General features: G+C 39.1%; 1 protein-coding gene across 14 annotated transcripts in view; it reads right to left on the bottom strand.

The window, feature by feature from the left end:
• The window catches only part of TMEM131L (transmembrane 131 like), an 85,635-nt gene continuing 73,318 nt past the window's right edge, over window positions 1-12,317 (bottom strand). For 10 of the 14 annotated variants that reach the window (XM_069013533.1, XM_069013534.1, XM_069013535.1 and 7 more), the window contains 9 exons: window positions 11,544-11,668; window positions 9,865-10,022; window positions 8,814-8,999; window positions 7,667-7,745; window positions 6,546-6,631; window positions 5,086-5,206; window positions 2,837-2,925; window positions 1,860-2,002; window positions 1-412 (listed from right to left, as the gene is read on the bottom strand). In XM_069013533.1, the coding sequence (XP_068869634.1) occupies window positions 134-412; window positions 1,860-2,002; window positions 2,837-2,925; window positions 5,086-5,206; window positions 6,546-6,631; window positions 7,667-7,745; window positions 8,814-8,999; window positions 9,865-10,022; window positions 11,544-11,668 (1,266 nt within the window). In that variant the 3' untranslated portion in view covers window positions 1-133. Of the gene's footprint in view, window positions 413-1,859; window positions 2,003-2,836; window positions 2,926-3,895; window positions 4,482-5,085; window positions 5,207-6,545; window positions 6,632-7,666; window positions 7,746-8,813; window positions 9,000-9,864; window positions 10,023-11,543; window positions 11,669-12,317 lie in introns of those variants that run through there. The other 4 variants (XM_069013532.1, XM_069013541.1, XR_011150656.1 and 1 more) reach the window with 3 other exon arrangements.

Raw genomic sequence — 12,317 nt, 5'->3', positions numbered from 1 at the left:
TTCAGTAAAAAAATTTATTTTCAATATAAAAGTGCCAAAATATTCACCAACATTGTAATCTATTCAGCAACCAGCTTACTCTAGTAATCAAAATTGCAAGCATCTTTATTCACATTTTTAAATCAAATTCCTTTCACACGTTTCCACAATAACCCGAGTCCCTTGAAAGTGGGAAATTTGCATTTCGATTGGCTGCTGTAGTCCATATGTCCAAGTTCATGTAGGCACGGAAAGGGTTAAACCTCGGATAGTATTCCTGCTTACACATAACTGCCTGGTTCTCCACATGGGTTGAATGTTGGGTCGTGGCACTGACGGGGCAGCAGCTTTCATAAACATCACTCTGAGGTGCCCAGATGGAACCAAAAAGTCCAGACATTGGAGACAAGCTTCGGGTGCTTGAGAGGTAGGGCTGCAGAGCAAGATAAAACCAGCATGGGAAACTGCAACATGGACCATTTGCCAAAGAAAATCTGGAAATGCTAAGTACTAAACGGGAGGGAGGAAGCAACATTTATGCAGAAAACTTAAGAAATCCACAAGTAGAAAATTACACAGGTATTTGCAAAGAAATATGGCTGCCAAAAATATTATGGCAGCATTAATATGTGTGTGTGTGTGTGTGTGTTTAAAGGCCCCTCACTGAATGAAGCCATATGAGCTCCCCCCTGCACGGCACAGATATTACTCTAACAACAGTACACTAACTCAGTTCTGGTCAGACTGTTAAGGAAGACAGAGGAGAAATGGAAGACACACAAAGATCACCATGCATACTTTGAGAGTTAAAATGAAAAGAGAAGGATGCCTAGAAATGACAAGAAAAAGGCTGAAGTATGTGTCAGTCCAGAAAGACTGTGCATGCTGGGAGCAGAAAGGGATATTCAGTGTGAAAAATGAGACTATAATTGGGAGCTAGGGAATTTAGTTAGAAAATTTTGAAAGCTTATAAAGAACCTCCTGGAGGGCGAGATGTGTTAGTCTGCAAGGAAGTCTCTCAGAGAAGGTCATGGAAGTCTTGGGACTTTTAAAACTGAATGAAACATTGAAATGCATTGTGGAGAAAATCTTGCCAGGGAAATGAACTGAATTATCTAATGCATTTTCCAATCTCTACCTTCTGTGTTTCCTGGCATTCCTGAATAAAATATTAAATAAAGCCATGTTTATTTTAGGAAAAAGTCTTCTACCAGTTTTGCCACTTTTTAACGCAGAAGAATTTTCATTTTTACAGTTGAAATTATTTCTTGCTTTATTTGGTTAGTTTTATTCAAAATAAACCTACAGTAAATGAAAAAACAATTCTAAAATAGAGGATTTTGAAATATGAGCAGAAGAGAAGGTAGTTACAATTAAAGACCACCTTGAACTGAAGTTACTACGCTGCACTATGGCATGACAAACATGGCTAGTCTGGAGTGTAACAGGTCTGAAATGTGCACAAATCCACCTTAAATCACTTGGATTTCCTAGCAAAACTCACAGAGAACGGCTGTCCATTCAGCTCTTCAGTTTTCAAATCTCTCCAGGTTTTGCTGTCAGCACTTTTTGGGTTTTACCCTCAACTGGACACGCTGATTTTGATAGAAAAAATCTCAGTAGACTACATAAGCCCAAAATAGCTGATTTTAGTCAATTTTCAGGCAAAGGACCATCTTAAAATTTTGCAGACAAGGTCGGCAACATCCTTGACAAACACCTGGGAAAAACTCGGGCTACCAATGCCAGCATTAAATACATCAGGCTACTTAAAAGATTCACCAAGAACATGCAAGCAACAGGTAGGGAAAAGACAGCAATACACTAGGACAGCTTTGAAGGAGCACACGAAGGCAGCACGTCACAGGGACAATACTCACTGTGGAGTTGACGTAACTCGCAGGCTCCCAGGCAGGTGGCATGTTGGGAGGAGCATTCCAGGTGGAGGGACAGTTCTGGTCAATGAAGGCTGTATTCTGCACTGCTGCAGTACCTGGGAAGCCACTGGGGTAGTTCATGTTCTCTGCAATTTATAAAATCAGGAAGACAAATTAAGGCTTTTGCAACATAAAACACTACTAACATTTCTGTGGAGGAACGTTGAATCTTCTCGAGAGTGAGCCAGGCTGGGATTGACCTAATCCTTCAGTGCCTTCAGGCAGCGTCAGGGTAGCACAACAGCAAAGCATATCAATTTCTGTCAACAGGACTACCAGTCTGTATTAGGGACCCACTAAGAAATTATCAGGGGAACAGGATAGAGACTTGGCAATCCCTCTGCTGGAGAACAGAGTCTTTATTAGACAGAACATGCATGGCAGAACCTACCCAGTCCTCACTGCCAACATGTCTGAGCTCTATGCACCCGAGGGATCACCGTGCTGCCTGGGATACTGCAGTCTGAACTTTAATTATTACTTAGGTAGGTAATGCTAAAGAATTCTAGATTGCTGCCAGTGTGCTTCCCAAGCCAAGAAACTCTAGCCTGGAAAGATAATTGGTCACAAGAGGCCTTGTATTTCACACACTGGAAGGCAGAAGCCTGCCAGAGGGGAAACAAAAGAAAATCGTGCAAAAAGATATGTGTAATACTGTAGACACAAGCATTTCTCTCTATTCCCTCTGAGAGTCCTGCATACTGCCTTTTCAGGCTCAATAACTCTATACAAAGGCCAATCTTCTCATCCACCACATGCAGTCATTGTTTATTACTACAGAGCACTCAGCTGGAAAACGTAAAGTCCACTTAAGCAATGAACACCCATGTGTATAGATCAGCTCAGCCTTTTGTTCTGTAAAAGGTGAGAGTAAAATAACCATGGCTCTGTGATAATTCATAAGCTTTATTTCATCTTACCTTCTGGGAAAGCACCATATTCATTCATCTCTAGCGGACAATACATGTTGGAAAACTGGCTGTCACAAGCTGCATTCCAGTCAATGAAGCTGTCCCAAGAAAAAGAAAAATCTGCTGTCAGAAAGAATTTACAGAACTTTTGAAAATTATTTAGAATACTTATTTAATGCAAAGCTGTTGGATGCAAAATGCCTGTAACTGATGGTGAGGCTTTTCACATTCCACTTGACAGTTTTGCCAGTATCTACTTCTGTGCCACTACTTAATCACAGGAATCTCTCTCACAGAGTTCTTCTTCCTCTGGGAAAATGAACAACTTGTAATGATGCTACCAGAGTCCTGCAATGCCTACCTGGGTTCAACTTTTTCCTCTATAAAATGAAAATGATTGTACTTCTTTCCCACAATCATGCATAATGTGATTTGAGGTAGAAGACATAACACATTCTCAAGCATTCAAATGTTTGAGAATAGCAATTAAAATAGAGACTTCTATTACCTATTTTCCCAACCACATATGCTGAAGTCCTGTTAAACTGTGCATTTTCCAAGCTACACATTGATTTGAAGGGATTATACTCCTTTAATTAAAATAACTTCAGAATTTCAAGAAGATTTTTTCTAAAGTAATTCCTGAAGACATGTCAGTAGTAAAACAGGCCCTGCTATGCAGCAAGTTTGAAGTAGTCCAAGTCTAGATCCCATCTGCACAAGGTAGGCATATAAATTCAAGATTTCACATGAAGCTCCCCTACTTCAGTGTTACTATTCAGCCAAGCAGCTATCCTAAGTTATCAGTACTAAATATCAATAAATAACTGTATGGATGTGCATGTGTTTTTACATATCAAGTCCCAATCAAGATGGGTGTATGAAAACAAAGTCACAGAATGGGTCAGATTGGAAGGGACCACAGTGGGTCATCTGGTCCAGCCTCCCTGCTCAAGCAGGGTCATCCTAGAGCACATGGCACAGGATTGTGTTCAGATGGTTCTTGAGTATTTCCAGTGAGGGAGACTCCACAACCTCTCTGGACCATCCATTCCAGTGCATGCTCACCTGCACAGTAAAGAAGTTCTTCCTCATGGTCAGGGGAACTTCCTGTGCATCAGGTTCTGCCCACTGCCTCTTGTCCTGTTGCCTGGCATCCCTGAGCCAAGCCTGGCTCCATCCTCTGTCACCCTCCATTCAGATACTGACAAACATTGATGAGGTCCCCTCTCAGTTGTCTCTTCTCGAGTCTGAACAGGCCCAGCTCCCTCAGCCTTTCCTTGTAAGAGAGATGCTCCAGACCCTTGACCAACTTTGAAGGTCTTTGCTGCATGTGCTCCAGGAGCTCCCTATCTCTGTTGCACTGACTGTGGAGTCCAGAACTGGACACAGCACTCCAGATGTGGCCTTACCAGAGCTGAGCACAGGGGCAGGATCATCTCCCATGCCTGGCTGGTAATGCTCTTCCTAATTCACCCCAGGATATCATTGTCCCAGCCACAAGGACACTCCTGGCTCAGGGACAGCTTGTTGTACACCAGGACCCCCAGGTACTTCTCCAACTTGAAGAACTGGCCATATTTCACTGCCATGTGGTGGCAGAGTAGTTTGGTGGCTCATTAGTTTGTGGCACATCTTGCATTAGTAAAATTTGCTGTGTGAGCAGTATAAACCACAAGAATTAATCAAGTTCATTACTATGGGAAGATCAACCCAAATACACACAGCCTGAAACATACCAACTCGTATCCCTAAACCACCTATATACTGGAATATTTGTCTTTTTATAACAATGTTCATGCCATTTAGCACAAGTACACACTGCATAACACACCATGTGGCATAAAGAAGCTATGCATTTAGCAAGAGGGCAACAAATTTCAAAGCCAGGCCCTGTGTCTGCAAAAGGAGTGTAAGGAATTAATAGCTTTCCAAAAAGTATTTAATTAAACTTGAAAGAAGTTCTAGAATATCTATATATGAACAGGAACAGCAGTGATTATTTTGTCTTAGTAAAATTAATCATGATTAATTTTGTCTTAGTAAAATTTTGTCTTAATTAATCAGATTAATTTTGTCTTAGTAAAATTAATCATGATGTACTCATGGAAGAGCACTAACAATCAGAACTAAGATTGAAGTGGCAGAAAGACTTAACTATCATCTGCCTTACAAATAAATGAGTCAAGTACAGTCCTCTGCATTATAGAAGCCTGAACAAAGCATTATCTGTACTTTTTACATAAAACATAACTTGCCTGTTGTGGACAGAGGGGGTTTCTTGGATCATGCATGGTATATTATTCTCAAGGTTGTAGTTTAAGCTGTTTGTCATGCAGACTGGCTGGGCAGGCCACAAGTCTCCTGTTGGGTAAAGACCTAAAAAAGGAAAGGGGAATTAAATGCAGAGCAACAAGAAGGAGACTCCAAGATTCTGTTGCACTGACACTTTATTCTCAGATGCCCAGTAAGGACTGTTTGCTAGAGAAAAAAATCCAAGAAAAAATCCAGAGTTACTAAGCAATTTTTTTTGTGATGAAGGCCCGTCTTTAAACACATCTCAAAACTTCTGTTTTTAAAAAAAGATATATATAAGACATGTAAGAACTGAGAAACTGGAATTCAAGAAAGCAGGGCAAGAAATTCCTACTGAGGGTCCTTAAGTGTTCAGCTGCGAGTGTGCCAAGGTGGCACACTTCCACACAGCAGGACAGACAGCAGGGATGCAATCCCCACTGGCCTCCTTGTCCCCACCCCTCAGTCAGGAACCACTTCTGAAGTCCAACTACACAAATACAGCAGGAACAGGGTCAGGTTTCTAAGAGACTGGAGCCAATCCTGACCTGACAATTTGTGAACTCATTAAATGCTGTATTACCCCCTAGGGCAGATGGACCTAGTGCCCTGACTGCCCACAGATACTTGATTCCTATCAACTCTATGAGAACTGGCAGCTGGATAAAGGAAAAAATCCAAATTAGCAACTTCCATGAGACAATAGCTGCAAAGCTGGCTCTATTTCATTACTTCACGTGATACATATTAATATTGCTACCATGGAAAAAGGTTAATCAGCATTTGCATCCTATCAGATGCAGGTTAAACCTACAGCAGAAGGGCAGGGAGTGCTGCTGCCCAAAGAACCACGTGTCCTAACCAGCTTTCAAACTCCACCTCACCATGTAGCATGATGCCTTTATGAATACCACTCAAAAAGCTAATAATACTTCTCTCTGAGATACAAACAATGAAAACTCAAGAATTTTAACAGAGCTATACAACCTCACTCATTATTGCTTTCAAAGAGTGCAAGTACCAACTGTGGAAATTTGGAGATAAAAATGGTCATGTTTGATTTGATGTCAAACTTCACTGTAACACAGCAAGCACTGCTCTTGATCTCCACACTGCACTGCTTCTGGACATTAATCTGTGCAAAGCAAGAAGATGAAAAAAAGAAAGAATACCTAGAACATGAGTTGAAAGCTAAATGCTGTCTTCACACAGAGAAGATGCAGCAAAAATCATCGAGGTTATAAGCAAAAACTGCCAAGGTTTTAAGCCTTCATTTGCAAACTTCACACCTAACTTGCTTGGAAGCAAGTCAAGTTCTAGTAATGATGTGTCTATCAAGTTGGTGCATGCAAGTGTTATTAGCAACATCACTAAAACTGCTTGACAAAGTGTGAAAAACACAGCTTCAGTTGTTAATACTGACCTTTATTTTTGTCAGGATCTGCAGCTATGTCAGTGAAATTGGGACATAAGGTTTCAGGATATTGGGGGATGCTGTTCATGTCTCTGCTGAATGAAAAAAAAATTTAATTTCTTAAGTCTCATAATCCAAACTATTTTGAAGGAAATATACAGAGATGTAAAAAATATTCTAATGACCATCATGATTGCTATTGCTTTCCCACTGTCCTGATTTTCCTTATTTCAGAATTACCACTGTGCAATTTTTTAAGGTTTTTTTTCCAATTAAAAGCCAGCTTCTTATCACACATGTAAAATGAATAAATTAATACACCTTAATCACCCCATTTTTATTATCCAAGTATCAAGATATTGCAAATTAATTCAACAACTCTTCTCTAAAACTAGAAAACAAGCTATAGTTCATGAAGATCAGTAGGACCTCTCATAATGTTTAAACAACTTCCAAGTAAGTTTACTTTTATGTCCATGAAGATACATAGAGACACATGAGCAGGAATTTTATATTCACCAAACCTATCCAAGAAACTAGTCAAAATGAATAAAAGGAAACATTTTTAAGCACCAGAATCCCAATGGAAAAGGATTGGATTATTTCTCCTAGTGAAAACAGAGAGTGATGAATGAGAAGCGAAATGAGGATTCATTGTAATAAAAATTGTAGATGCTATCTCTACTACAGTAAAGAGGGAGAAAAGAATGTAGGGGAGGGAGGAATCAATTTTCATGCTGTATATCCTAGGAGAACATTATTCCCATTAAAAGAATAGCATCAACTTGAAAGTCTTACTCCCACCTTTTTTAAAAAACCATTACTACTTTAATACAACTAAGCAGTAATGGAAATGTAGTAAGTTGCTAGGATCTGGAAGAAGTGAGAGTGGAAAACCAATTTCCATCTATTTTCCATTTGGAAGCTTGTATTGTACTTATGCAGCATTATCAATTTTGCTTATATCTTTTCACATACTGAAGAAGATTCTTCACCCAACTAGTAACTACAATCAGATGATCATAAAAAATTACAAGATAACAGGTAGGTATTATTTATCAAACTGAGACAAGACTTCAAGTTGGTGGTGTTTCTTTAATGCCTTAGAGGTACAGATTCAATTTTTTTACCTGGTATTGCAGATGTTATGAGACAGATTTAGAGTGATAGGAGTTTCAGATGGAAAATCATTTTGTGAAATATTCTCTCCTAAAGAAAAGAATGACTGTGAAAATCAAAGATCCTAAAAAAAAAGAAGTATGCACAGAATATACATACACACAAATAGAATCATCAATGGTGTTAATCAAATTTTCAATCAAATTTTCTCTCACACTGGATTATCACTAACAACATCAATTTCAAAGCATGCTACCTAGGTCCATAGTCTTAAAATGTATTTTATGATTTAGAAGTGATTACCACAGTCTTAATGGAGAGGTTCCTTGTTACTATCAAATTAAGTCTGAATTTAGAATTACTTGTTTTCTTTTTTTAAGAGGCATTATAATTTGAACAAACAGAAAAGTCATATACACATGAATTGTTATCTGTTAGATCACAAGTTCAGATACACCACACACTATCATCTATCACTTAGTAATGCAAAGTTTTATACATACACAAATACACATGAAAGTTTTTGCACATTTTTAAAGAATTCAAACCATCCTTTTGCAGGTACCCAAAGCTGGGTTTGCTGGTGTCACTTCAGCACTCTAAAATTTACTTCTAGTGCCACATCACCCTGGATAATTGTGACGGTGACTTTCAACTACATTAACAATATTCAGGCATTCAGGAACTGCAGCAATGAACCACAGCTCCCATTTCTCATACTAGTGAAGTGGCTCAGGTCTCCTGGCTACTTATGCCTCAAATAAACCTATCCAAACCCAGCACCCTCAGATCTGAACTGCTTTCACACATTCCTCATTTGTGCATCACTTAAATAGTTTTAACATTAAAAAAAAAATACATGATGAAACAAATTCAAAGGTGGAAATTGCTTTGGCTAGTGACACTCAGTTGTCCCATCTTTCCATGACAACTAATTGTGCATATTCCTCAGTGAGGAGCCTGACAGTCATCTTTGTCTCCACAAAACGTGTGGTACTTCTTGTCAAGGACAAAGTTCTTTAAAGCTCTCCTTGTGTGTCTAAGAGGTGCTCTACAAAAGACAAGTTATGTGCCCCATGCCATGGTAGGCCTTTCCATTCAGCAGGAAGGCTAAAACTCTGCCCACTACTCTGAAGAGGTGCTGTTTACAAAACTTACTGGATGGAAGAAAATGCCTGGTAGTAATCATTGGCTTTTTATCTCCATCTGAACTGCTGGTACTGCTCCAGCTACCCCAGCTCCCACGACTTGCACGAACACTTCCTGACGAACTTCCACAATCTGAGCTTGAATCAGAACAAAACTTCTCCAAACACTTCTTTTTGGACCGCTGATAAAAGTTTTCTAAAGAAGATGAAAAAAAAACCAATCAAAAAACCAACGCAACATTTAAGAAAGTCTTGTCAGGGAAAAGTCATCTGAAAAATGAATTTACATGGATTCTCGGAATTTACTGATGAGAGGGAAAATAATATTTACTGATAGCTTCAGTAACAAGACCCTAACACAAGGAGCTTCTGACCTACATGATATCCCAGTAAAATTAATGCAAGTGAGGATACAGTGCAGCTACGGCAACAGGTTGAAAGAGGAAGTGCATACTTGTCCTTTGAAATATATAGTTAATACTTTAAACATGAAACATATCCTGGCTGTATGAACATGCATACTAAAAGCAATGACAAAATGTTGCAAGTAATGAATTCATGAGAGATAGATTCTCTTTTCTTATTATCTCATCAGAGATGCACAGGACAATCCTACAGAAACTGGTATCTTTTTTCAGATCTCCTCTTCCCTAAAGTCAGGGAAAACAGATGATTAAAATCCTGATGGAAAGGCAGAAAGCAGGTAGCCAAGCCAGTGTTGTTCTTTAAAAATGATACAGTTGCTTCAGGTAATACAGGCTTTCTTTTGAACACGAAAGCAGATTGTCAGTGTGTCTCTCCTTCACCAAGAGCTGATGGGTCATTGCTTCAGACTGATTCATTTTCTGATTCGCACCACCAACCAACCCCCCGGAGAAGCATGCAGAGCCCTTCAGAAGTGAGCACGTATTATTTCAGGCACTGCATCATGCCAGTCCTGTCATCTTCACATCAGGGATCAAAAGGGAGAAAAGCACAGGTCTCTCAAGCAAGGAAGAGAGATCTACTGCCACAAAATCCACATTTTTCTTTCCCCATTTAAGAAAATTAAGATTGCGTACCTGTTTCTCCCTGCATGGACAAGCTCCCAGCTTTTTGGTCTGCTTTACAATTTTCCCCGTTACTCTGAGGACACCAGGCTCTTATTCCAATATTTGCTCTCAGATCCGGCCTTTCAAATTCACTGCACATATGCTTCAACTCACTCTGCTCAGGGACCCTAATACAACCACACCCAAAAAAACATGTCTGCATTTTGCATTTCATCTGCATTTTTCTTTTTCAGCCATTAAACACTTCAACTCACACATCTATCAAGGCAAAGTGCAGGAGAAGCAACAGGTTTGGGAGCCTTATTCCCCAGCTTTTCAGAAACCTAAAAAACCTTTCCCAAAATGCAATATCCTATCACACAGACTTCTCAGGGGGAGAGGTAAAACATCATGTGCATATTTAACTCCATTCTCTAAAGCACTTGTAGAAGGCAATCAGATGTCAGTGATAAGCACAGTCTAGCAGTGTAAAAAGACCTAGATACAAAGAAAAATGTGCCGTGTTCATTTCACTGGCGTAATTATAACTAGAGTAAAATCACAATCTGAAGCAATCTTAAATTTTTGCTAGTAAAATTGAAATGTCTGCATCCAATGTCGTATTCAGAGAGTATTAAGGAAAAATGATTAAAAGTCAGCTGTCAAATGTCTGCAGAAAGGGAACGGTTCCATCTCTCAGAAAGTAGCTACTGCTGAATTGGTTCAAGGAACAGACACTGAACAACTTCAGTATTTCACTGCTGGTTTTCATCCTTCCTACCTACAAAGGTGTGCATCCAGCAAAGATTTACACATGTACTGACTTCCCACAAAACCAATAGAAATGTGTGTACGATGCGTTATAACAGCCCTTTCAGATTTACAATCTCCTTTTAAAGTCCAGTGTCCTCAACAGAACCACTTGCAATAAAAATTAAGTCTGTGAAGGCTTTGTAGGATTGTGACCTTAATTCACAGGGCTGGGGGAAGGGAAGGAGTAGGATTTTCTCCTCAGAAGTGTTTCTATTCTAACAGCAATTTGTAACTAGTATTTTTTAATAATCCAAACAATTTAAAATATATTAAAATTATTTATAAGTAATTTACAACTGATTTTAAAATGTATTAAAACAATCCTCAGGGGGAAAAAAAAGTAACTTTCCACAGTGCTCACTCAATATTCTTTAGAACCTAGTGCTGCTCTAGCCTTTTTAATTCATTACAGCAAAAATGCAAGCTGCTGTCTCCTTTCTACACATTTCTCTTCCAAAATTGGTAGAGGATAATGTTCCCCCAGTTACTCAGTATAGCAGATGACTTTTCCTGAAGGTGGAATCATTTCAACAATTTTCCTTTTTTCACTTTAGAGAGAACCCGATTGGAACTTCTCCACACAATACACAATGGGAAGGAAGCTAACCACCCAAACTTCAGAGACAGCACATTCCAGGCTCTAACAGAGAGCTACCACTGCTATGCAGAATGGGGTGCCTCTATATGCATGTAGATTTACAAATGGAATACTTTCATTTTTTTGTTGTTGGTGGTGATACTTAGTACTGCACATTCCTAAAAATAAATGCTTGGGCCAGGATTGAAGTGTGTTTATTTAAATAGATAAAGCAATCCTGCCTAACGTACTATGCAAAACCTGCGGAAACACTGCAGCAACTCTGGGTTTCTTCATGATTTGGTGAGGTAATACATACCTAGTAGATATATTTACATTCTTCTTCTTATTTTTTCTAGATGTTCTATTTCTATTCCAATTCATATTAGGTACATTTCCTTCCTTTTTCTCCTGAGGTTTCTTCTTCCTATATGCATCTTCTTGCTAAAGGCAAAAATACAAGCTGAGACAATACATACATTATAAAATGAACGTAACTTAGTCAATGAACTCCTTTGGATTTTTCTAGCTAAATTTCTCTGGACAAAATGACCTGACCCAAATGCATAGTTACTTCATGATTTAGTGTCTTTCCATAGCACATCCTCTTTCCAGCACCATCAATTTAACCAGCCTTTCCAAGACTCTGTCCATCAAGACAGCAAGAGATGATGACAGACAAATTTTTGAATTCCCAAACTTAGCATTTTCCCCTTCACAGCATCTAGCTCTGGCTTTCAGGGAAATAAAAAATGGAGGGAGGAAAAAGTAAAGCAGTCAATAAAATTCCCAATGTGCTAAAAACAAAAAACATCTGCCAGATTTATGATCAGCTTGTGTGCAAGTTCAGCAGCAATAAATCCTCCCTTTCCTCAGCAGCTGGGGGGGGGTGGGTGGGGGAAGGCATTCATTTGAATTACAACTGAGGAAATTATGGAATAAGTTACCAACAAATACTAGTCATTTCAAAAAATTCAAGAAGCAAACTGAGCACCATCAGCCACCCATGGAAAGAACTTTGTAACAACAGCTCCCAAAGCAAGACTAGACCCTGTCTTTTCTGATATATTCCTCAAGCAATGTAAGCAATTCT

This window comes from Aphelocoma coerulescens, chromosome 4 (genome assembly GCF_041296385.1).
Source record: "Aphelocoma coerulescens isolate FSJ_1873_10779 chromosome 4, UR_Acoe_1.0, whole genome shotgun sequence".
Taxonomy (NCBI): domain Eukaryota; kingdom Metazoa; phylum Chordata; class Aves; order Passeriformes; family Corvidae; genus Aphelocoma; species Aphelocoma coerulescens.
This window is presented reverse-complemented; position numbering and strand designations above follow the sequence as displayed.